Raw genomic sequence first — 26,169 nt, forward strand, 5'->3', positions numbered from 1 at the left:
TCACAAAGTAGACAAGCAGCGGATCCTGGAAAGGACTCCCAGGCCCGTGCTCTGTCCACTAGACCACACTTCTTCTCGGCTTCTCAGCTTCTCAGGTTCCTTCTGAATTTGACAAGTTTTAATGAGTAATCAACAAATTGGGGGTGGAGGTCTGGGACCACCTTTATAAATAATCATTCAGTCAGCAGGACAGGGACTGAGTCCAACCTGATTATCTTGTACCTACCCTATTGTTTAGAACAGTGCTTGGCACACAGTAAATCCTTAATAAGTACCCTAAAAAAATCAATCACTGGGTTAAAAATTAACTGGGGAGCAGTGGAAGTGGAGTTCCAGGACCACCTTTCTAAACAAATTACCCATGGGTCCACTTTCCAGTCACTTCTCCCTCCCCTACCCATCAAGAATGCCCTCATCCCGAGGAGAAAGGAAGAAGGTAAGTTCTTGTTTTTTTTTCCTATTTCCTAATACTTGGTTTAACTTTCCACATATTGATGGTACTGTGGGATTAAACTTTACTGAGCCTGATTCTAAGCTCAATTTGATTATGATTTTCTGCAGGGCAAGAGCCCCTTCTATCTCACCTCGATACTCTCCTATTACAAGCCAGCCCACACACTTCGCTCCTCTAATGCTAACCTTCTCACACCTCGATCTCATGTGTCTCGCCATCAAACTCTCACTCACGTCCTGCCTCTGGCCTGGAACGCCTTCCCTTCTCATGTCTGACAGACAATTACTCTCCCCTCCTTCGAAGCTCATTGAAGGCACAACTCCTCTAAGAGGCCTTCCCTAACTAAGTCTTCTTTTCCTTTTCTTCAACTCCCTTCTGCATCACCCTGATTGGCCCCTTTTATTCATCCCCTGTCCCAGCCCCACATCACTAATATACAAATCTGTAATTAATTTTTTTATGTTAATGTCTGTCTCCCCTCTAAACTGTAAGCTTGTCATGGGCAAGGAATATGTCTGTTATACTGCTATATTATATTCTCCTAAGTCCTTAGGACACAGAAAGTGATCAATAATAATTATAGTATTTGTTAAGCTGTACATGACACCTGGCATTAGGAGTGGCACTGGCTATGGCACTGGACACTAACTACCCCTTGGGTGCAACAAGGAGAGTGAGAATCTTTGGATATATGGGTAAGTGTATCAGAGTGCATGCATGCCTGTGGGTGAGTGTGTGAGTGTGTGTGTGTTAGAGGCAGCAGAAGTAGAATCTTCTCCCCTAAGCACTTGCCTTTTTTTCCTCTCAGCACAATCAGAAATGGCTGAGGCCCTGAGCAAGGTGGCCAGGCAGCCAAGGCCACTCCAATTTGTAAAGGAAAAAATTCTTCAGCAGTGCTCAAAATTTCAGCTGGCCTCCTCTGCTTCTCCCACAACTCCTATCCAGGCCCATCATGTCCCACCCAGGCCTCAGTCTGCCCAAACACATTTTTTCCTGAGTTTATTTATTGATTTATTTACATTCGGCCCTCGCACGATGTTTTTCTCTCGCTTGTAGCCGTACAATGGATGATAAATCTCTCACTCTGGATCGGGTTAAACTTTTCCAAATGCGTTTCCTGGATGATTTAGCTCTTGTCTCTTCCATCTGAGTCCCCAGCTGTTGATGATCTGTGGTCCAGCTCCTACCTGTCTCCCAAACTCTGCTGTAAATCCAGCCTGGTGCTCCGCCAGGCCTCCTATTGCTCTGATTTCTGAGCTCACCCCACCAAGAGGCCCAGAGCCAGAAAGCCGACACTATAACCCTAACGGCCCAGGGGTGACACAAGGAGAGAGCTTGAGGACTGGGCTGGGCTGGACTGCCGAGAGTCAGGGAATTCAAAAGGGAGCTTTGATCAGGTCTTGGTTTCTGTACTCTTAGGAAACTTAGGAGTTTTGGAATACCACTTTGGACCCTTTGGCCTCACACCCACCCAGGATTAATATGTATTTGGTCAGCCATCTTCACCCCCACTTGAAATGAGACACTATTTTTTGACCGTGAGCAAGGTCTGTCTACACACTTGCATTCACACACACACACACACACACACACACACACACGGACTGCCCCTTCCCCCCACAACAAACAGATTACTAATTATTCCAGCCAATGGGTCTTTATTTTTCTCCCTTAGTAGAAGATGTGGCCTTTAGGCTTCAACACGTTGGTTATTTGCATGGCTGCTTCGAAAGGTCATCAGCCTGCCCCCACCTCCAGGCATAAATGCACCTGAACACACCCGGATGGTTGGGGAAGGTCTCTGTCTACTGTAGATAAAAATCTCCAAAAAAGGGAAAGTTTAGTGGTTCCATTGGTATTCTGCCCTGGGAACTCACCAAGGCTTACAATCAGGGAGTTCTACCTCTGGTCTAGCCTAGATCCCTCCTGTTATAATCCAGCAGGCAGGTCTGGCCTGTGGATTTGAGCTAGGGGCTTGGAGCTGCTGGCCCCACTCTGAGGCACAGGGAGATTCCCACCCATCACAGTTGCCCATCTGCCTGCCTCGTCTTCCAGGCAGAGGCCAGGGCAGGGCTGGGCATTGAAGACTTTCAGACCCCTTTGATCCCTAGGTACCTGCGGGGACGATGACTCTCCGCTCATTGGTGGTCATATTGGGTGGGGGTGGTCCGTTCTTCTCCTCCATGTATGAGTTGTAGTTCATCGGGTTGGACTCGCCGCTGCCCACCAGCTTGCCGCATTTGCTCACACTGCAATCCACTGGAGATTCCCTGGGAGGGGAGGGGAGCATACACTGCATTCATCAGAGAGATACCATTGCCACTACCAACACAAGCTGCCTCATACCCAGCCCAGAGACTCTGCCAGACCTAAAATGACCACTTCTGACCATTGGAGAAGCTCCAGGTCCTGGTTTCCACAGCCCCCGCTGACCCTGGTCAGAGGTGCTTGGCCAGCAGCTGGGGGCAGGGGGATGGTAGGAGGAGGGGACTAGGAGGCTGAACTCCCAGGCCTCAACTGGAGATGATTGTGGCTGGCCAGGAAGTGGGCTGTGCCTTATTTGTAGGACCCTTGAGGCCACCCGCGTGTCAGGCTGTGCCCCTTGGGGCAGAACCCTTGTGTCCAGCTGGGTGCCAGGCTGTGCCCCTTGGGGCGGAACACTTGCAGCAAAGTTGAGCTCTGGAAGACACCGATTTTGCTAATTACATCAGCATATTCGAGGTTCTTGCCTTGTGACTTCAGGGCTCTGATACAGACAGAGTCTATGGTCTGTTTCACCAAAGTGAAATCCAGAGAGGGGCCTGCCATCCCAACCCCAGGGCCCCCACTCCCATGGCTCCAATGTCCATGGCCCCCTTCCCTACACCCAACCCATAAGAACCCACTAGGGGCAGGGATGTGGGGAGCCAAGCCCTTGATTCTATGGATCCTGGACTGTGCTCCTCAGCAGTGCCGAGATAGCCATGGGGTTGGGGAAGCCTCATGGGGAGCAGAAATGCTGAGGAAGGCTATGGGGAGATTTCTGCTGTGGCCAGCTCTAGCAGGAGACTTGATGGGAGGCAGAAGGAGATGTAAAGAGAACTAGACAGATAAAGTGACACAGAGTGATAGAGACAGAGATACACAGAGAGGTACAGAGAGAAAGATAGAGACAGGAAGAGAGAAAGAAAAACAGAAGTTGAAAAGAGATGCAGAGAGAGACAAAGACTGAGAGAAGTAGAGGAAGAGAAGCTGAGTTAGAAAAAATGAGACAGGGAGAGACAAAGACAGAAAGAAAGGGAGACGGAGAGACGGACAGAGAAAGAGATACAGAGGAAGAATGACATGCAGAGAGATAAGGATAAGAGAAGCAGAGGCAGAGACCAAGACAGAAAAAATGCAAGAAAGGGAGATGGAGAGAGAATAAACATAAAGAGACAGAGGCAGAGACACAGAGAGGCAGAGACAGTAAGAGAGATCAGATGAGTGAGAGAGAGAATGAGAGAGACAGAGAGAAAAGAGTCCAAGCAAACCCTGGCAGTAATTCCATCCACATCATGCTTCCAGATTCAAAGATTCAAATACCGTCCAGCCGGGGTCGTTTAGCGGCCTCCGACTCTTCTAAAGTCCCAAAAATTGGACAGCCCTACGGACCTTGAGTCGGCCAGCCCCTGTGGCTGGAGACAATTGGCTACCTCAGGCCCTCACAGCACATCCCCCAGTGGTCACAGGACAGAGGGGCAGTCAGGGGTTCACCCAAAGAGCCCCAGGGGGAGCATGGCGCTGTAGAGGTACGGTCCGACAAATTCCGAGTCCCCGGCATCGGCACGGGAGGAGGGAGTCTGGACGTATGCAGTAAAGTACATTAAATAAATTTGTTTCTTAATCTGAGGAGGGGGGAATATTGAAGATCACTTATCATAGCTGGGAGATAAATGCTCCACTGAGATATTAGAAGTCAGACGGTAATTTTTTCCTCATGTCTTACTAGGGGGAAGCCCGGCCTGAAAATGAAAATAAGATGTGTAACTTACACATGTTAGAATTTAAGGTTTTACTATTTCGTCTACTGTTTTCCAGGCAGAGAACCAAAACCAGGCAATCAGAGTCCCAAACTGCTGAAGGCTTAACGTCCCCATGGCAGTCAGAGAGAGACAGTAGCACACTGGGGTTCTTCATCAGGATTCATTCATTTGGCTTTTTCGGCAGCAGGCCTGGGCCATGCACTCCCAGAGAGACACCAGGGCTCTACCAGGAGCTGGCTTTCTCTCCCCCGCAGCCTTCCCCAGAGAGAATGAGACAGAGCAGCCAGAGAGGAGGGGAATACTGAAACATTGTCAGCCTTTGCAGACTGGTTTCAGGGCTAGTGGGGGCGATGGGGATTGCTCAAAGCCCTCAGGGCCCGGGGACAGAACTGGGACAAGGGTCCACAGAGCAGAAATGTCCCCAGTTATGAAGGCCACTCTTCCAGTTTAATTTGGGCCAGTCTGGTTTAGCTTTTGTCTGGTCCCTCTCCTGGGTGGATTTGGCATCAGTTGCCCAGCATTTTCACTTTCAATGTTTGGCCTTCCCTCTACCTTGGCTCGTGCTGCTGAGTACTGAGACTTCAGGGTGGTGCCTGTGTTCCCAGAAACCTGGGAGGGGAAGGTAGCAGCTCTAGAGCCAGTAGGCTGGGAAATCAGGGGTTCGCCCATGATACTCTTGGTTCTGCAGATTTCCTCAGAGGAATTTTTCACGATCAACATTACGTTCTGACCCTCCAGTGACTTTACCTCTTGAACCGTTTCACCTTTTACCTATGTTTAAGATTGTTCCTTCATTTGAAAACTTGGCCTCTTTAGGAATAGGGATTGGATTCCTTTCCTTTTCACTGTATCTTTCAGCTTCTCAGCTAGTCTAAAGCTGGCCCAGTGTCCAGGCAGGGCACTAGGAGGCAAGGAAAAGTCAAGAGGCCACTAACAGGCAGGAAATGCCAGGATTTCCCACTATTTCCAAACGATGAGGCCTGGGAGAGAGGATAGGGCCCAGGAGTGGCAAAAAAAGCCCAGCACCAGAGCCACCACAGACAAGACTGTGGTTCACTGGGCATCCCTGACGGAAGAGTCCATTGGGGGCAGAGGAAGGGTCAGGGCTCTGGGAGTCACCCCTATGAGGGTGCCTCATTAGGTAGAGAGGATGCTGAGAAGGAAGATTGATCCTGGCAGAAGAGAAAGAGGGGTGGAAGGAGATCTCTGGAAATTTGAGGGCACCTCAGAATCAGAAGAAGGGGTCCAGAATTGCCAAGTTTCTTGTGGATTCTCTCTTTCCTTCCTACTCTTTGTACTCCTCAGGGATATATTCCCCTGGAGCTCTGGGTCTTCCCTTTCTTGTGCTGTCTACACTGCTCTCCTTCACACCCACCTTGCCTTTTCTCTTGTCCTCTCTCTCTCCAACTGATGCATCCCTGCAGCTTGGCCCTTCTGAGCCAACCCCACCCAGGTCACCCCCAGGCCCATTTCTCCCTCCCAGTTCCCATTCTGCCTCTGAACCAACAGGAAGCCAGCCTCCCCGCAACCCCCACCTTGGGCCACTTGGGAGAATGGCCAAAGGCCATGCGTTTACCTGGCGGCCGGTGTTCCCTCCACTCTCAGGGACCCCACAGCTTCGGGCATCCTCCCCCAGAAAGCACGAGCCTCTCTCCCCTCTGGCCAAGCGGCTACTGCTCGGAGCCCAGGTGAAATGCAGAATAAAAGCGGCTGCTCTTTATCAAGGCAGCTGGAGGCTGTGAAGAGGGCCCGCTGAAAGCAAGAGGGAGGGGGCAGGGGAGGGAGTGAGGTTTTGTTCGTCGGTGGCCGGCGGTGCCAGCCAGTAGATGGCGGCCGCTTGGCCCTGCAGCTGGCAGTGTTGAGGCAGGGGGCTGGGGGGGCCCAGGGCTGCCCCATTGGGACTGAAGAGAGGGTTCTTCTCAGATCCTGCAGTTGAGATATGGACGTGGAAATACTGTCATGTCCATCTAATGTGACCACATTCTCCAGAGTCCTTAATACACATCTCTGTCTGTGCCGCTGACGGAGGGATTGATTGAGGCTGCCCAAGGCCTCAGGATTTCCTCACGGTGTCTGAGACCTGTGGTTTTTCCATCAGACCTGTGGCCCCTGGGCCAGATGGAACATTCGTCTATTCCCAGAATGAGCTTTCCTGCACTTTGGTGAGCCCATGAGGGACTCAGAGAACGAATGTCAATATTCTCTGTGAGTCGACTTGAATGACTTGAACAGGGACAAGGCCCCAGGAACAGGGAGAGACAACGTCCTTCTTGTATGTTTTGTGTTCCTCTGAGTACCTTCTTCTTCTGTGCATCCTACTGGCTGTTTTAACCCCAAGCAGCCCTGCTGAGTTGCAGGCCTGGCAACGTGTGTGTTCTTTCTGTAAGATTCAGCCCAAGATGAGGCAGAAGCCAAACAGACATGGTCTACACTGTTCTCTCTCACTAGCAGTTTGAAGAGGACATATCCTCCAGGTCAAGAGTGGGACAATCTACACCGGGTTCAGAATTTGCCTCTGCCCAGGCTGGGGGTGGACTCCGGAAATGTTGCCGGCCCACTAGCTGACCTGAAAATAGCTTGTGGCATATGAAGGGCAATGACACACATGCTTCCATCTTTCACGCTCTAGACCCATAAGTGATGAAGCATTTGCTAGTGTGTTTAGGGGTGGAAGGTCCCTGGGATAGGCAGGGCCAAGGAATTATGCCCCCACAGCTCAGGTAGATAGGGCCAGCATTGAATGTGAGCGGATTATCATACTCGCCTGCCATGTGTGGCACAATCTTGGCAGGACCAGCTGAAATTAACATGATGCTTTGCACCAGGTCATCAGTGTCTATGGACCAGCCATGAAGGGAGAGTGGTCACATGGACAATGTGGCCCAGCCAACCACCTCTCGCATTTCCATACATCGGTTCTCTTTCCCGACTAGAATGTTTCCCATCTTTCCTCAGCTCACACAGAATAGAGCTGAGAGTTTTTGCAGACCACAGCTTGGATGGAGCCATTGAAGTTTACATCTGAGAAAGGCCCTGGGAGCTGGTCCAAGCCTGCTTGATGCCTCAGGTGGGATCTTCTTCTTCTAAGGGGTGGGGGACCTGGGAGAACCACAAAGCCAGAGTTCCCCAGATCCAAAGCCTTTCTGGATTACTCTCTCCAGCCCTGTTGGAAAGGGTCACGTAATGGAGACTCAGGGCATTCCCTGGCAGAGGTAGTTCTGAGCTTGTACTGGCAAAGCCAAGATCACTGTTCATGAGTACTATGTCAGAGAGTGCAGAATTCTAGCATTTTTTCCACACAGACAAGTCTAAAACTCTTCCCAATCTTCACACCGCATTAGTTAGTCATGGCATTTACAAAACCCTTATTATGTGCCAAGCGCACTGGGATGAATACAAGATAAGCAGGTTGGACGGAGTCCTTTTCTCCCATGGAGCTCAAAATCTAATAACAGGGATCTTAATAATAATAATAATAATAATGATATTTGTTAAGTGCTTACTGTGTGTCAAGCACTGTACTAAACACTGGGGTAGATACAAGCAAATCGGGTTGGACACAGCCCCTGTCCCTTGTGGGACTCAGGGTCTTGATCCCCATTTTACAGATGAGGTAGCTGAGGCCCAGAGAAATGAAGTAACTTGCCCAAGTCACACAGCAGACATGTGGCAAAGGCGGGATTAGAACCTATGACATCCTCACTCCCAGGCCCGTGTTCTATCCATTATAATACGCTGTTTCCCTCCCTCATTTGACAGATAAGGGGACCGAGTCCCTGAAAGGTCATGCAGCAAGCTAATAGCAGAGCTGGGATTTGAACCCAGGTCCCTTAAATATCAGTTCTGTTTCTCTAGGCCTCCCGCTTTCTACTGCAGGTGGTATTTCAATCCTAGTGAAGGCATTTGTCTAAAATAGCCCTGCTCCCTGTTCCCATTTGAGCTCACATGGGTGTGAGAGGAAGTTAATTAGGCACCAGGGACCTGATGGGCTTCCTTCCTCACCCCTCCGCCCCAACATCTCCCCACAGCCCCTCTTCAATCATCTCCAGTCCCCAAAAAGGGTGAAGGCCAGGTTGGATGTGTTTAGTCTGGACCAAGACTAGCAGCTTGGCTTGGTGTCTAGAGCATGTGACTGGGAATCAGAAAGTCATGGATTCTAATCTGCCGCCTGTCTGCTGTGTGACTTTGGGCAAGTCACTTCACTTCTCTGGGCCTCAATTACCTCATCTGTAAAATGAGGCTTGAGAATGGGAGTTGCACACGGGACAGGGACCGGTTCCAACCCGATCTACTTGTATCCACCTCAGTGCTTAGTACAGCCTGGCACATAGTGAGCGCTTAACAAATATCACAATTATTATTATTATTAGTGACCCAAAGGTTGACCCCAAATAGGTTCTACCCTGTAGTAGCAACAGCAGTAGTAGTAGCAGCAGAAGTAGTATTCACTGAGTGTCTACTGGCTGAATTTCACAGTACAAAAGCATTTGAGAAGCAAAAAAAACATAGTAGGGACACATCCCCTGCCCAAAATGAGGGAAATATTTATAGATAGAGTAATCAAAGGAAGTAATTGAAAGCACCTTTGAAGAACACATATGCAAAAGTAAGCATTCACAATAGACATTAGCGAGGCAGACGGCTGGTGGGTTTGTATGACGTGGGGTGCTGGGAGTCCAGTCAATCAATCGATCAATCATCGATTGAAACAGTGGGGCCTAATGGAAAGAGCATGTGCCTGGGAGTCAGAGGACCTAGGTTCTAATCCTGCATTTGTCTAATGTGTGACTTTGGGCAGGTTACTTAACTTCTCTGTGAACAGCTTCCTCATCTGTAAAATGAGGGTTTAATACCTTTACTCCCTCCCCTTTAGACTGTGAGTCCCATATGAAACTGGGACTATGCCCAACATTGTATCTACCCCAGGGCTTAGAACGGTGCGTGGAACATAGTAAGCACTTAACAAATGTAATAATAATACTAATATTATTATTTATTGAGCACTTCAGGTGAGCCTTGCACACCTTAGTACAGATCTCTGCACACAGTCCTTCAGAGTGTACAATATAACAAAGGAATATAATATAATAAGATTAATATTACTTCATCTGTAAAATGGGGATTAAAACTGTGAGCCCCAGGTGGGACATGGACTGTGTCCAAACTGATTAGCTTGTATCTACTCCAGCACTCTAGGACAGTTCCTGGCACATAGTAAGCACTTAACAAATACCATACAAAAATATGATATAAAAGAGGAAATGAACTAATCAGGAGAAGGCTTGTTGGATGAGATGGGATTTTAGGAGGACTCTGCCTGTGGGGAGAGCTGGGGGGGTCTATCAGATTTGGGGAGGGAGGTTGGGAGTTCCTGCCTGGGGGAACAGACATAGAAGACAAAGAGGGTGAGAGTGAGGTACAGTCAAAAGTTAGAATTCCTCTTCTCTACGATTCCCTTCCTGGTTCCCTTGTTGACTGCGATCTGAGGCACTAGCTGCTCCAAAGACACAGTGGGAATATAGACTTTCAGTGTGGTTTAGTGGAAAGAGTATGGGCTTGGGAGTCAGAAGTCGTGGGTTCTAATCCTGGCTCTGTCACTTATCAGCTGTGTGACTCTGGGCAAGTCACTTAACTTCTCTGTGTCCCAGTTACCTCAACTGTCAAATGGGGATTAAGACTGTGTGCCCCACGTGGGACAATCTGATTACCTTGTATCTATCCCAGGGTTTAGAACAGAACTTGGCACATAGAACTTAACAAATACCATCATCATTATTATTGAAGAATTGATTACCTGCTTGACCAATCAAATTCCTCTCTGGGAGCCAGAAGGGATAGGGCTAGATCTGCTCCCAACCTTTGAGATCCTGTAGGATCCATGATCAGAGTAATTAAGATAGCAATAGTGACCCCGGTAGTATTTATTGAGGATTTAATAGGTGCTAAATACTGTGTGAGCTGCTGGCATAGAGACAAGATTATCAGATTGGACCTACTCTCAAACTCAGAGGGCTCACCATTTAAGAGGGAAAGAGAACAGGTATCCCCATTTTTCAGTTGAGGAAGTTGAAGCCTGCTGAAATCAAGTAGTCAACAATCTCACAGCAAGCCTGGCAGAGCTGGGACTAGAACCTGGGTGTCCAGACTTCCAGTAATATGTTCTTCCCACCGAACCAGACTGCCTCGCACAAGATTTGCAAGAGCAGTCCTTTCTGCATAAATGTATGCTCCTGAGATCCACCTTCATACCCAGATCAGCCAGTTGCCCCCATCCCAACCTCAAGCAGAGGCGGAACTGCTGGGGCAGAGCTGCAGGGTTGGGGCCTGGACACCCTACATTTTCACCCATGGAGAAGGCAGTACTGAATCTCTGAGCATCCCAGTGGAGTGTCTCTGCTTTTTGTAAATGAGATTTGATGTGGCAACATTTTTGGTGCCCACAGGTAGACCTGAAGATCAGTCAGTACTATGTGCAGAGGACTGTACTAAGCACTTGGGAGAGTACAATATAACAACCTAACACACACATGGAGCAAGAAGGGGAGGAAGAGAAGGAGGAGAAGAGGAAGGAGCAGAGGAGTTTGAGTAGGAGGAGGAGGGGAGAAGGAAGAGGAGAAGGGGAAAAGGAGAGGAGGAGGTAGAACAGGAGGAAGATGAGGAAGAGCAGGAGGAGGATGAGAATGAAGAGATGGTGGGGTTGGTCATATGATTTGATTCTTCCATAGCATGTGGGGGTTGATGCCAGATCTGTTACATCTCCTTCATTATTATAATGGTATTAACTATATGCCAAGCACTAAGCTGAGTCCTAGGATAAACAGATCAGGTTTACAGCCCAAGAGATAGGCAGAGCAGGAATCTGATCCCCACTCTAAGAGGAAGTGAGTTTCTTGCAGGCAGGGAACCTCTGGATCATAAGCATCTTAAGGGCAGGGATCATATCTACCCATTCTACTGCACTCTCCCAAGTACTTAGTGTGAACCCTGCCCAGAATAGGTGTTCAATAAAGATTGACTGAAACTGACTGAAATTGAAACACAGCAGACAAGTGGCAGAGCTAGAACGCAGATTTCTGTGGCTCCCAGCCCCGAACATTTTCCACTAGACCACGCTATCTCCTCTTCAGTCAATCAATCAATGACATTTACTGAGCATGTACTGTGTGCAGGGCACTGTACTAAGCACCTGGGAGAATAAAATAGAATGTGCCCATTTATTTTTATATTAAACTCTCCCAAGCGCCTCGAATAATGCTCTACACTCTTCGTGTTCAATAAATACAAATGAATTAGCAGACTTGTTTCCCTGTCCATAACAAGTTTACAATCTAGAGTTCTTCTTGCAGCAGATCACTGTTTTGTTCAGCTCCCCTATCTCACCGCCCTCATTGAAACCCACTGGGGCTTGAGTCACTCACACCACCCAACCATGACGGAGCAACAAGGCCAGTGGCTACGGGCAGAGCAAGAACAGAGAGCGGACCCTCCCTTTTCCCCTCCCCTAGTCCCTCCCCACCCCGGGCAGCTCCGTGGCCAGAGCAGGGTCAGGAGAGCTCTCCCTTACCTGGATCCATTCATGTGGTCATACTCTCGCTTGACGCTGACCCTGACGGGCTGGTTGATCCAGTCCTGCTGGGGCGGGAGGGGGTTGATCTTGTGGGGCTGACCGTAGTCCGGGCTCCCCGAGGCAGTCATGTCGGCCTTCGGCAGCTGTGTCGCCGCGGCTCCGTACGTTGAGTCAAAGAGGGACTGGTCGTCGCTCACCACCGACAGAGCCTCCTGGGAACCAGACAAGAGGGGACGTCAGCAAAGTGTCTCCTCTCTCTTCTCTCTCTCTCTCTCTCTCTCTCTCTCTCGGCAGGTGCCCTGGTGATCCGGCTTGGGGTTTGGTGGGGAGGTGGTGCCTTCACCTGCAGTCTCCACCTGGGGTGACTGCAGATTGAACGGGTGTCTGGGACTCTTGCTAACCCTTATGCAAAACAGTTGGGCTCCTCCTGGGCTTCACAGCAAAGGGAAGGGCTGTGGCTGCTGCAAATTAGCCCAAAGTCTTACCCGCGTCTGGGGTTCTCCAGGTTCTTGGAGTTGAGGCCAAACTGGGGAGGAGACTGAGGCCCACTGTGGTACGTGAGCACTGCGTGGTCACTTGGGACTGCCCCGTGAAGATAGTCAAGTAACTTGCAGTGTTTATTAAGCTCTTACTATGTGCTAAGCACTAGATATAGAAGGATCAGACAGGGTACAGGCCAGGTTACCCCTTGGGGCTCCCGATTTAAGAGGAATGGAGATTAACTGTCTTAGCCCCATTTTACAGATGTAGAAACTGTGAGCCCCATGCAGGACAGGGATCATTTCCAGCCTAATTAACTTGTATCTACCCCAGTGCTTAGAACAGTGTGTGACACATAGTAAGCGCTAAACAAATACCATTAAAAAAAAATCCCAGAGAGATGAAGAGACTTTTCTGTAAGCCAGACCCAGAACTTGGGACTGCGCCAAGAAGAGAGATGAGTAACTTACAGTATTTATCAAACTCTTACTATGTGTTAAGCACTAGGGCAGATACAGAAGAATCAGAAAGAGTTCAGTCCACCTACTCTGTGGGACTTCCAAACTTAGGGGATCTTAGCCCCATTTTACAGATGGGAAACTGTGAGCACCATGCAGGACAGGGACTGTGTCCGACCACATTCATTTCCATCTACCCTAGCGCTTACAACAGTGTTTGACCCATAGAAAGAGCTTAGCAAATACCATTAAAAAAAAATCCCATGAGAGGTGAAGTGACTTTCCCGAAGGCCCCCAGCAAGTGTGTCTAAACCACTCTTCAAGATGCTGCTGTCCCTCTCTCCCCAGGTTAGACACCACCCTGCCTTGGGCAGGAGAGGCAGAATGGCTTCTGGGGTTTAATAAACGGCCTAGGACCCTTTTGTGGCCCGTGAGCCTGGCTTTCAGTCCCATTTCCGCTCATTCAGGGCTTCCTTTCATGAGGATTAAATTTAACCTGTGGTTGGGGGGGTGGGGCATCCTTGAGATGAGACCTTAGAAAACAAAGAGTCATCACTTCTGCTCAGCCCTGGGGGATCCAATCAGTTAATCAATCAATGTGCAGAGTACTGTAATAAGTACTTGCGAAAGTACAATACAACAGAGATAGATGCATTCCCTGCCTGCAACAAGTTTACAATACAGAATGGAGGACAGACATTAATATAAGTAATTTATAACATATAATTTAAAGATATGTACGCAAGTGCTGTGGATTTGAAGGTGGGATGAATATCAAATGTCCAAAGGTCACAGATCCAACTGCATAGGCAATGCAGAAGGGAGAGGGATCCAGGGAAAAAGAGGGCTTAATCCGAGAAGGCCTCTTGGAGAAGAAGTGACATTAATAAAGCTTTGAAGGTGGAGACAGTGGTGGCATGGTGTATATGAAGGGGATGGGAGTTCCAGGCTATGGGGAGGCAGTGGGAAAGGGTTCGGTGGTGAGACAGATGAGCTCGGGGCACAGTAAGTAAGCTGACGCTAGGAGAATGAACTGTGAGGGCTGGACTGTAGTAAGAGATCAGTGAGGTGAGGTAGAAGGGGAGATGAGAATCTTTTGGGAATCCTAAGAGAAATTCTGGGCTTCGTTTTTGATGGGGTTCAGTGTTTCTGGAGACCCTTCCTGGAGATTGCACCCAAGCTCTGAGCAACCGGCTGCCCTGAGTGCCCTCATGTTAGAGAGCATCTACTTAGCTGGGTGCATTCATTAATTCAATTAATTCAGTTGTATTTATTGAGTGCTTACTGTGTGCAGAGCACTGTACTAAGCACGTGGGGAAGTACAATACAGCAATAAAGAGAGACAATCCCTGCCCACAACGAGCTCCCGGTCTAGAGGGGAAGCTGGGGTGGCCTAATGGAGATAGCATGGGCCTGAGAGTCAGAAACATCTGGGTTCTAATCCCAGCTCTGCCAATTGCTTCCTGTGTGACTTTGGTTAAGTCACTTAATTTCTCTGTGCCTCAATTTTCTCCACTGTAAAATGGGGATACCTGTTCTCCCTCCTACTTAGATTGGGAGCCCCCTGCCAGACAGGGATTGTGTTCAATCTAATTAGCTTGTATATTCTCCAGTGCTTAGAACAGTGTTTGCCAAATAATAAGTGCTTAGAAATAGAAAGTGCATAAAAAAGCCAAATCCGGCCCCGTCACTAATCGGCTGTGTGGCCTTATGCAAACCCTCTAGACTGGAAGCTCACTGTGGGCAGGGTTCATGCCTACCAACTCCCTTCTACTCTCCCAACTACTTAATACAAAGCTCTGCACACATAGAAAATGCTCAACAAATACCACTGATCGATTGATCGATTCAGCAGAGAAGAGGGGAAGTCATGTCACATTTATAGAGAGTACTGAGGGCCTCTTTAGAAAGAAAGGCAGTTTCTCTTCCAAGCATTCTCCCTTTTGCTGTAATTTTACCCCTGGCCTTAGGCAATTCACTAAATCCCTGAGAATTAGGAGGAAGAATATCCTGAATTTCTCTAGTGTTTTCATTTACTTCACATCATGACTTCTGGGTGGTTTCCTCGGATCATAAGCTACTGCAGGGCAGAAAAACCTAACTAGGACTTCTGTTGTATGCTCCCAGATACTAAGAACAGTATTTTGTACACAGTAGGTACTGAAGCAATATCAAACTTTCCCTCATCATCGTCAATGATATTGATTATAATCTACTGCCCTATCTACAGCCAAGTCCATGTTCCATGGAATTTGGAAGGGGGTTGGGTAGCACTCTCTGATCCCACCCCTGCAACCAGTCCCTTGCCATGCCCCCAGCTGCCTCTTAGAGGTCACAGCCTGACGGATTATCTCAAGCGAACATTTATGCAGCTCTGCTTGCTTGTTGCAGGCAGGGAATGTGTCTGTTATATTGTTGTAGTGTACTCTCTCAAGCTCTTCTTTAGTACAGTGCTCTGCACACACTGACTGACTGACTGACCAACTCCTCCTTGCCAACAAAGAGTGGGGTGGCCTAACACGGAGTCTCTCCACTATGATCTCAGCTCCAATCATCACTCCCTCCCCTCTCTTCCAAAAGCTCCTCTTCCCCACTGCTCAGTGCATCTACTTTTCAGTGCAGCTACTTTTCCAACGCAGCCAAATACAACAGATACTCAGACAGCAGCCCCATCCGGCTACTCCTGAACCAGCTCCCAAAGCAACCCCAAGAGGGGGCCTCCAACCCCGGGGGGATTTTGCGTCCATGCATTGTTTCCCCGGCTTCTTAGGGGACCACCTTCCCAGGGCCTGCTGGATGCCTGCCTGAGTTCCTCAGAGGAAGGCTGTTCTGGAGATATTTCCAGCTGAGACCAGGGCAGGAAGTGCTGGAAATCATGCCAGGAAGTCTGTTTCCAGGCCAGAGAGGGTTGGATGTCACAGATTAGCCAGAGAATGCAGGTTGGGCATTGTTAAACCGGCTTCCAAAGATGAGATAGAACATTAAAGACTCAAGGACCCCCGACCGAGAGAGCAATTGTCATGATCTAGAGACCAGCAGGACCTTCACCCCCACTCCCTCCCCTATCCTTTACTAAGTATGCACCTCCAAGAGCCCAGATGGGAGGACTCCACAGAGACTATGGTAAACAGGTCACACCCTCCCCAACCCTCCTTGTGGGCAGGGAATTTTTCTGTTTATTGTGTGATATTGTACTCTCTCAACCACTTAATACAATGCTTTGCACACAGTAAGTGCTCAATGAATACAATTCAATGAACAAATAAATGAATGAACCCCAATATTTCTTAGTTTTACCTAGGGATTTTGGAAGTTCTGGGCAGACAAGGGGGGAGGCAAGTTTAGGGTGGAAATTCCTGGATGGATTTTGGTCAGGGTCTAACGAAGCCAGGAGCGCCACTAAAAAATCCACATCATACGTGAAGTCTTCCCAGGCTAACTTTGATCCTGGACAGCATTTCACAGCTGACAGACCACCACTTTCGCCATCTTCAGAGCCCTAGTAAAATCACCCCTCCTCCAAGAAGCCTTCCCTGACTAATCTCTAATTTTCCCACACTATTTTCCCTCCCTCTTGGGTCACCTATGCACATGGGGCTGTACCCCTTAAGCACTTGAATATTCACCCCAAATCTCACAGCACTTACGTATGTAACCGTATACTATGCCACTTCCCCCATCTATAATTTATTTTAACGTCTGTCTCCCCGACTTGTAAGCTTCTTGTGGGCAGATATCAGGTCTACCCAGTCTATTATACTCTCCCAAGCTCTTGGTACCATGTTCTGCATACTGCAAGCACTCATAAAGTACCACTGATGGATCAATTGTTTTAGGACTCACATTGCAAATCTCTGAAACTGGTCTAATGTTAAGTTTTGTGTCACTGGTGCTTGCCTTATCTTACTATGAGTAGGTGTTTTATCCTACTTCCCTCATTAGATTACAAACTCCTTGTGGGCAGGGACCATGGTTTCTCTTTCCTCTGGAATTCCCCCCCAGCACCAGGTCAAATCTGCTTTTCTTGTTCTGTGGTGACTCCTGAAGACTGACAGGGACAGGGGTTGAGGATGAAAGGGCAGTGTTTATTTCTAAACATCTGAGGTTTTTGTAATCTGGATAAGCAACACAGACCTCACTAAAGAGACAGCCTCTGGGAAGATTTCCCAGCCCCCACTTCCACCCTCTTGTGACCCCCAGAGAATGGTGCCTCTCTAGTCCTGGTAAGCCAGACTGGCCTCCCAGCTAGGAAATGCCATATTATAAATTCTTTATTTTTATTAATGTCTGTCTTCCCCTCTAGACTGTAAACTCACTGTGGGCAGGGGACATGTCTACCAACTCTGCCTAGCGAATAGAACCAGGGTCTGAGAGTCAAAAGGTTCTGGCTTCTAATTCCAGCTCCACCACTTGTTCACTGTGTGACCGGGCAAGTCACTTCACTTCTCTGTGCCTTGGTTACCTCATCTGTAAAATGGGGATTAAGATTAAGAGCTCCATGTGGGACAGGAATTGTGTCTAATCTGATGATCTTGTAGCTAGCCCAGAATGCAGTACAGTGCCAGGCACATAGTAAGCATTTAAAAATACCATTAAAAAAACAAAAAAAAAATTCCGTTATACTGAACCCAAGCACTAATACAATGCTCAGCTCACAGTAAGCACTCAATAAATACCATTGATGATGATGATGATGATGAGAGAAGGGTGGGTGGGTGGTAGATTGGGGTTTCCCCTCCCCAGGAACCAAGCCAGTAGGACTGCGCACTCAGCTTGCTTTAGATAGGGTTCAGAGAGGGTTTTCTACCCCTGGGAAGTGGGGTGGGGGTATCTGGGTGGCCAGCAGTAGCAGTACCCTCAGCACTGATTAGCTCTCTGGGACAGGCTGGTTGTGCTTGAATTGGGTTCCCGGCAGTAGAAGACCCCACCCCATCTTTTGGCCCTGGCCCCAAGAGGCTTAACCTTTATCTACCCCAGCGCTTAGTAATAATAATAATAATAATGTTGGTATTTGTTAAGCGCTTACTATGTGCCGAGCACTGTTCTAAGCGCTGGGGTAGACATAGGGGAATCGGGTTGTCCCACGTGGGGCTCACAGTCTTAATCCCCATTTTACAGATGAGGGAACTGAGGCACAGAGAAGTTAAGTGACTTGCCCACAGTCACCCAGCCGACAAGTGGCAGAGCTGGGATTCGAACTCATGAGCCCTGACTCCAAAGCCCATGCTCTTTCCACTGAGCCACGCTGCTTCTCCAGTGTACAGCGTCTAGTACAGTTCCTGGCACAAAGTAAGTGCTAAACAAATGTCATAAAAAGAGAAGCTAATTTCCTCCTTCTCCTTTCTTCATCCTCCTTTTGCACCCAACCATCCTCTCCTTCTCCCAGGTCCACTTGTCTATTCCAGCCACGGGGCAGATATGCCACACCACATTTTGGTCACTCTATGACAGACAGGATATGGTGCGGTCATTGGAATTGGATGTCCAAGTGACCTTAAAGGGAACCCAACTGTCCCTTGGCTGTTTTGGGATGTACTGGGTTGGGGGACAGAAAGGTCAGTTGGCTTGCTCCCCTAGTGCCCACCAGAGGACATCCTATGCTACTCTTAAGCCAACTTCCAGCTCAGCCTGGGATCTCCAAAATTACTCGGGCATGGAATGGGGTGGCCTTGATTTTCCCTGAAGGCACCAGGGAGCAGCAGCATGGCCCAGGTGCTAGAGCACAGGCTTGGGATTTAGAGGACCCGGGTTCTAATCTTGGCTCTGGCACTTGTCTGCTATGTGATCTAGAGCAAGTCACTTAACTTCTCTGGGCCTCAGTTCCCACATCTGTAAAATAGCGATTAAGACTGTGAGCCACTTGTAGGACAGGGACTGTGTCTAACCTGGCTACCTTGTATTTACCTCAGCGCTTAAAACAGTGCTTGACGCTTAGTAAGCGCTTAGCAAATACCACTGTCATCATCACCAAAGGGCTCGGTGTCGGGGTGGGGGGGTCCTCTGCAGCCCCTCTGCAGCTCCAACAGTGTGCTTTGGAGCTGTAAAGCGGTGACGATGTGCAACTTCAACTACCAGGTCTGCAGCGGGCTCGCGGCCAGCCTGCCTCTCGGAGTGGAAAGAGGCCCCGAGCTGGAGTTTCATTTTACTGGTTTCAGTTCGAGCATTTTGAGCACCAAAGGGAGTTGGCGAGGGAAGTTCCCTGACTGTCCCTCTCAGGGTGACCCTGACCAGTGGCCCAGCTGCCTCCCTGCCTTGCAGTAGAGCTCCAATAATAGCCACTGTGGTTTCTCTTTAGTGTTTACTATGTACTAAGCATTGTACTAAACCATGGGGTAGAGATAAGACAATCAGGTCAGGCATATTCTTTGACCTACATGGGGCTCAGAGTCTGAGGGAGAGGAAGAAGAGAAAACTAAGACAAAGAGAAGTGATGTGACTTGCCCAGAGTCACACAGCAAGCAAATGGCAGGGCTGGGTTTAGAACCCAGGTGTCTTGCCTCCCAGTCCTGCCTCTGTCCCCTGCCACCACAAAAATCTTTCATTTACCTGCCTGCTGAGCCCCTCTAAACGGGGTCACTTGGAGACTCCGAGTACCCAAGTGTGTTATACTCAGGCCCAGCAGCTCCACCCTCCCCCTCCAAGAAGGAAGTCACCCACTGCCACCGCTCCTGCTGCTAGGGGAACCTCCTCCGCCACCCTTTCCAGATCCTTCACAAGCCCTGCACATTCAGCCTCCTCCAGGCCTGCCGAACCTGCGACCGCCCAGATTAATTATGGGGAAGCATGAGCAAAATGGTCATCGGCATCCTTCAACACCAAACTTAGGGAAAGCCTCGGGGCCAAAGGAGATCAATAGGGTGACTTTGCTCCCATCTCCATGCCCTATCTGCTCCTCCTCTCTTCTCTCCTTCAGTCGTGCAGGGGCTGGTCAGTCTGCCCTGACTCTTGGAGGAGAGCAAGCGGGTGGGAGGGAATTCAAAAGAACTAGCAGCAATGGCAATCTCTGACTTCTCCGATCGTTGTCTTGAGTCTGGCTAGGCCAGACCTGATACCAGAGTCTTAAGTTTATGTCTTTGGCAAATGCACTATAGGCAAGATCACCCCAGGGAACCGAATGGCTCCAACTTTGATCACATTCTTTGCATAATGTCTAGAGTCTCTTCTGCGGCAGCCAGATACTGGGGGTGAACCACGGCTGCTAATCAGAGAAGCAGCATGGCCTAGCGGAGAGAGCACGGGCCTGGGAGTCAGAAGGACCTGGGTTCTAATCTTGGCTCTGCCACTTATCTGCTGTGAGATCTTGGGCAAGGCACTTCACTTCTCAGGGCCTCAGTGACCTCAGCTGTAAAATGGGGATCAAGACTATGAGCCCCATGTGGGACATGGATTGTGTCCACCCTGATTAGCTTGTGTGTACCCCAGTGCTTAGTACACTGCCTGGCACATAGTAAGCACTTAACAAATACCATATAATAATAAACCTTAGCCTTTAAGAAGCCAATAAGCTCTGCAGCTATAGTGGATAAGTATCAGTGAATCAATAAGTAGTATTTCTGTAGGCTCTGTCTTGAGTGGCCTACTGTAGTAGAGAAGTGGCACGTTAGAGTGGAAGAGTACCAGTTTGGAAGTCAGAGTTCCTGGGTTTAAATCTGAGCTCTGCCACCTGCCTGGTGTGTGACTGAGGGTGAATCACTTAATCTCTTTGACCTCAGTTTCCTCAACTGCAAAAGGGGGATAATCATACCTGCCTTTCTGCCTACCTCTTGGGTTCATTGTTAGGGCAAAAATGAGGTAATAAACTGTTATTTTGGAAATAAAATTGTTATCCAAAACCAAGGGTTATTCTTAGGTGCTTACTGTTAACAAAGTTCTGTACTAACCTTGGGAAAGAGTACGGTTAACTAAAAGAAATGGTCTTTGCCCTCAAAATGTTTACAGTCCAAGGCAGCAGGTGGGAGGGGGGTGGCTGACTGACAGACAAATATTTGGAGGAGAAAGAAACAGAGATTTGATTGATGACAGCAGATGCATTGTAAGGTTAAATTAGCAGACTCTGCAGCTTGTTCTAGGCTATCTAGGGTGGATTTTCTGGAGATTTCTGGATCCTCAGAATAGATAATTGAGGAGCGACCATCTTGTAGCTTTGTCTGAGATCATAGTTCGCACCATCCTGAGGACAGAGTGTTCTAAGAAGATTTCTAGTCGTCAGGACAACCTATTGATTGCATCACTCCCTTGATTCATGGCAGGGGAAATCATCATGTGGCAGAGCCTGGATCCTTGGCATAGATGGGTTTGAGGAGCCTTTGAACACAGAAGGAATGTAAGGGACTCCTCTTGGAGCAGATGGGGAGAGCTAGCCAGGGATTGGTGGATCTGTAGGAGTTATGGGTCTTTGGGCTCACTCCCTAGGAGGGAGGGCAGTGATGTGACATGGTCCGGGATTCAGGAGGTGCAGAATAGGATGCACAGCCCTATCACCCCAACTGTTTTTGCCTCGGGGGCAGAACTTGTTGACCTTGGCCCAGGATCCAGAATATCTTCTCTTGTAGTTTCACCTGGGCCTGAGACCTCCAGGCTAAAGCTTCTGGTTGAAGTTTTTCATAGATGATTGAAATCATACTGGAAAGATTTTCCCCATAAGATTTCATCCTCACTGGTGCAAACATCTGCATGATTGACAGCTGCCACTCAGGGAGAGACAGTAGGAATGGGACAACTAAGCAACTTCATCCATGCCCTTTAATAATCTCAGAGCACTTTCCAGTGTGGCCTAGGACAAAGACCATAGGATTGGGAGTCAGAAGACCCTGAGTTCTCCTGGATTACCTTGGGCAAACCACTTAAGCTTTCTGGGTCTCCGGTTCCTTGTGGAAAGAGCATGGGTTTGGGAATTAGAGGTCATGGGTGCTAATCCCGGCTCCGCCACTTAGCTGTGTGACTTTGGGCAAGCCACTTAACTCCTCTGGGCCTCAGTTACCCCATCTGTAAAATGGGAGTTAAGACTGTGACCCCCTTGTGGGACAACCTGATTACCTTGTATCTACCCCAGTGCACATAGTAAGCACTTAACAAATACCGTCATTAATATTATTATATAGATACGCTACTTGCTCCCAGGACCTATTCGATCTCCAGTCTGATTATCACGTATCTATCCTGGTGCTTAGTAATCAGCCAATCAGTTAATCAGTCAATGGTATTAATTGATTTCTTACTGTATAACAGAACACTGTCCTAAAGGCTTGGGAGAGTATAATACAACAGAGCTGGCAGACATATCTCCTGCCCACAGCGAGTTTTCAGTCTAGAGTTTAGAGTAAAAGTAAGTGCTTAATAATTACTATTATCGTTATTTTTAGTTTTCTCAATGCCATCTAATTCACCCTTACAATCATTCCCTGAGGAAGGATTTATGGGCCTACTTCCCAGGGAGGAAAACTGATGTGTCTAAGTTCACACAGTGACTCAGAGGCAGAGCTGGGACCAAGACAAGGACTTGCTTATGTTCACACTTTTCTCTGCTATGACCTCTGTCTAAGAGAATCCCAAGAACCTGCTAGAGTTTGGTGAGAAAAAAAACCCAAACTCCCTTTTAGTCCCAAAGGGTTCTTGAGAAGTAGCATGGTCTACTGGAAAGGGCACGGGCCTGGGAGTCAGAGGACTTGGATTCTAATCCTGGCTTGGCCACTTGTTGGCTGTGTGATCTTGGGCAAGTCATTTCACTTCTCTGTGCTTCATTTTTCTTATCTGTAAAATGCAGATTCAGTTCCTGTTCTCTTCCCTACTGTGAGCCCCATTTGGGATAGGGACTGTGCCCAACCTAATTATCTTGGTATCTATCCAGTGCTTAGAACATTGTTTGGCTTTTAGTAAATGCTTAATAAATATTATTATCATTATCATTATTCTTTTGATATAAGCCTACAATCATGTCCTAGAGACCTTCCCCTCCTGATTTCTAAAACAAATTTACTGGACATAGTCTTCTCAGGTCCCCTTAAAAGAGCTTGCAGGAAGTCATCTACAACACATGACTCAGAAAGATGGACAGAAGACTTCCCACAAGATGAAATCATTTCCTCATCTTATTCTCCCCATTTCTGCAACTCTTAGGCTCTTGGATTTGTACTCCTAAAGCACTTTGGTACTCACCTCACCCCTACCTCCACAGCACTTACATGGTTACTAGTCTGCCATAACTTATTTTAATGTCGATCTCCCCAGCTAGATTGAAAGCTTCTTGAAGGCAGGAATCATATCTATCATCTCTCCCAATCCTATAGTATAAGTACTCTGCACACAATAAACTCTCAGTAGTTACAATTAATTGATTGACTGATAATACATGACAGAGAGGTGGACCGAAGAGTTCCTAGAAGCAGGACTCAACACCCTGAGTCCATGAAAGCATTTTCTTTAATGGGATTTAATAAATTAAGGGAATGAGCAGAAAGCAGTTCAGAGGGTCACTGAGCCCTAAAGGCCAGGGGAGACGTGAGCTGTAACACAATCCAGAATGGTTGCCCATTAGGTCTTTCTCCAATTCTCCCTTGGGTATCTACTAGCTTGTTGACTCTGAGTTTCCAATGTCACTTCTCATACAACCACATTGAAAGGGCATTGCAAAAGATCAAAGTTTAACTCTCTTCCACAGAGTGATCTTTACTGCCGGAAAAAGAATACTGAATATGGAAGTGAACATGCAACTGGCCTAAAGGTTACCAGAGCCTCCAGGAGGGGGTTTTGATGCTGAGAATTTCACTTTCTTTCTTAACGTCAGGCTGACTATTCTCCCTGGTGCCCGCCATCCCCAATCCTGTTCCCACCCATTTGGCCATGGATGGACCAGGAGGAGGATACCATAGTCTTCAGAGAAGAAGCCTGATGACTGGGTCATCACGGCCAGGGCTACATAGGCCAAGGGAAGTTGGAGAACAGGCAATTACCTGGATCATTTGAGAGACCAAAATAAAAGCTTTCCTGGTGACATGGGGTGATGACAAAAGCTGGAGACTAATTTCCAGGCAGCAGTGAGGGGACACAGATTGAGCAGGAAGAAACCATCAAAGAGAGAAACTGCCTTCTTTAGCCTCCCTGACATACACCTCAACACCTTCTGTCTTTGTTTTTCTCTTTCCTACCACTCACAGCCAATGCTTCAATGATATCCTAGAAGCAACTTGATGGGCATTCATGTCTCTGAAGAAGGCTGGTGGAAGAGGGAGGGGCCGGGATTGTCAAGTGACCTGTATCCTAATGGGTGGCTGACTTGGGGCCCCAAAGCATTCTGAGAGAGAACCCTTCTTTGTTTTCCTAGGCTGTTCCTCCTGCACAGTTGCACAGCTACAGAACAGAGACTGCTGGGAAGAAGTGCTAATGAGGCTACGACTGAACAATTCCCAACCCTCCATTCATGATTTGACTGCTAGAGATGGAAGTTCTGGAACTAGAGCCTTTGGGCTGGTGTGAACACCATCATTGGTGGCCTAGACTAGGCCCCATCTCTGGAAGAAGAATGCCAGAATCTCAAGAGAAAGTCATTTGACTTCCTGTTCCCCTGAAAGTGAGAGGTCCCAAGAGATTCCCCAGGAGGTCTGTGGGGGTTTAGGCCTGTGGTCACCCTGGATCTTAGCTGGGGTCTAAAATCAGAAGAGAGTTGGGGGGGGGGTGTGTGTGTGAAGGGGAAGGGGAAGTGGTGAAGAAGCTGAAGGAGAAAGCCCTTCCTGAGCCCCAAAGCATTCTGGGAGGATTCTCTGACAAGTCATTACCTGGACCCTTTGGTCCCCCATCAGTGTTTTCGTAAGATATTTCATAATATTTCGTAATTCTCAGGGATTTTCCTTCTAGAACAGGCCATCCCAGGGAAATCTTTTTGGGAAAGCCTGAAAATGAACTTTACCTTTACAAAACAAAACAAACCCCACAAAAACTTTTACCCCTACCCTGTTTAGTTCTCCTCCAGCCTGAAGCCCACAAAAGGCAAGGCCACTATCTCATTGGGGACCTGACCAGCCCAGCCTCTTTCTAGATTGTAGCCCTAAGGGGTCTCCAGCCCCATACTCCAGGCTCCAAGAGGTGTGAGTAAAGAGCAGCATGGCTCAGTGGAAAGAGCACGGGCTTTGGAGTCAGGGCTCATGAGTTCGAATCCCAGCTCTGCCACTTGTCGGCTGTGTGACTGTGGGCAAGTCACTTAACTTCTCTGTGCCTCAGTTCCCTCATCTGTAAAATGGGGATTAAGACTGTGAGCCCCACGTGGGACAACCTGCTTCCCCTATGTCTACCCCAGCGCTTAGAACAGTGCTCGGCACATAGTAAGTGCTTAACAAATACCAACGTTATTATTATTATTATTATAAGTTCTCTCTCCAGGAGTGGGGGCCTGGGAGTCAGAGAACCTGGGTTCTAATCCCAGCTCCACCGCTTGTCTGGCCCTCTGGCCTGTAAGCTTGTTGTGGGCAGGGAAGGGGTCTACCATCTCAGTTATATTGTACTTCCCGCGTTTAGTATGGAGCTCTGCACGCAGTAAGTGCACAATAAATACACTTACCTGATTGATTAGTTGATTGTCCCAGTTACCCCAACTGTAAAATGGGGATAAAGATTGTGAGTCCTATGTGGGGCAGGGACTGTGTCCAGCCTGATTATCTTCTATCTTATCTTGTACCCCAGAGCTTAGTACAGGGCCTGGCACATAGCAAGTGCTTAATAAATTCCATTAAAAGAAATAAAAATTTAAAAAAATTTAAAAAAAGACTAGGACCGTTAGTTTGCTGAGTTTGAACAGCAAAACCACTGACCATCAGTCATGTTTGCAGAGGCAATGATCTTATCCGGCCATTTCCTCCTCTGACATGGTTTCCCCGGCAACTTGTGCCCTCACAATCACAGGAAGCCCATGAGGAAATATTTACAGGGCGTCTCCTTCCAACCCCTCGCTCCAGCCCTAAGCCAGGAGCTCTCCAGGGGCAAGAAAGCGCCAGCAAGGGGCCGGAAAAGGCACACTTTCGAATTTACCAGGACCAAAAACGTCAGTGTGCAAGAGATTCGCTCTCCAAAATATTCTTGCTCATGGATGGAACCTCATCTGCATGGCATAGTGGATAGAATATGGGCCTGGGAGTCAGGTCATGGGTTCCAATCCCCGCTCAATCACTTGTCTGCTGTGTGATCTTGGGCAAGTCACTTCACTTCTCTGAACTTCAG

At 48.2% G+C, this 26,169-nt stretch overlaps 1 protein-coding gene across 1 annotated transcript in view; it reads right to left on the bottom strand.

Annotated features, from left to right (window-relative positions):
* Positions 1 to 26,169, bottom strand: part of FLI1 (Fli-1 proto-oncogene, ETS transcription factor) — a 152,502-nt gene that overhangs the window by 43,009 nt on the left and 83,324 nt on the right. The window contains exons 2-3 of the mRNA XM_029075515.2: positions 12,023 to 12,237; positions 2,570 to 2,724 (exon numbers count right to left, since the gene is read on the bottom strand). Coding sequence (XP_028931348.1) covers positions 2,570 to 2,724; positions 12,023 to 12,237 — 370 coding nt within the window. The remainder of the gene's footprint in view (positions 1 to 2,569; positions 2,725 to 12,022; positions 12,238 to 26,169) is intronic.

Source organism: Ornithorhynchus anatinus, chromosome 11, assembly GCF_004115215.2.
Source record: "Ornithorhynchus anatinus isolate Pmale09 chromosome 11, mOrnAna1.pri.v4, whole genome shotgun sequence".
Classification (NCBI taxonomy): Eukaryota; Metazoa; Chordata; class Mammalia; order Monotremata; family Ornithorhynchidae; genus Ornithorhynchus; species Ornithorhynchus anatinus.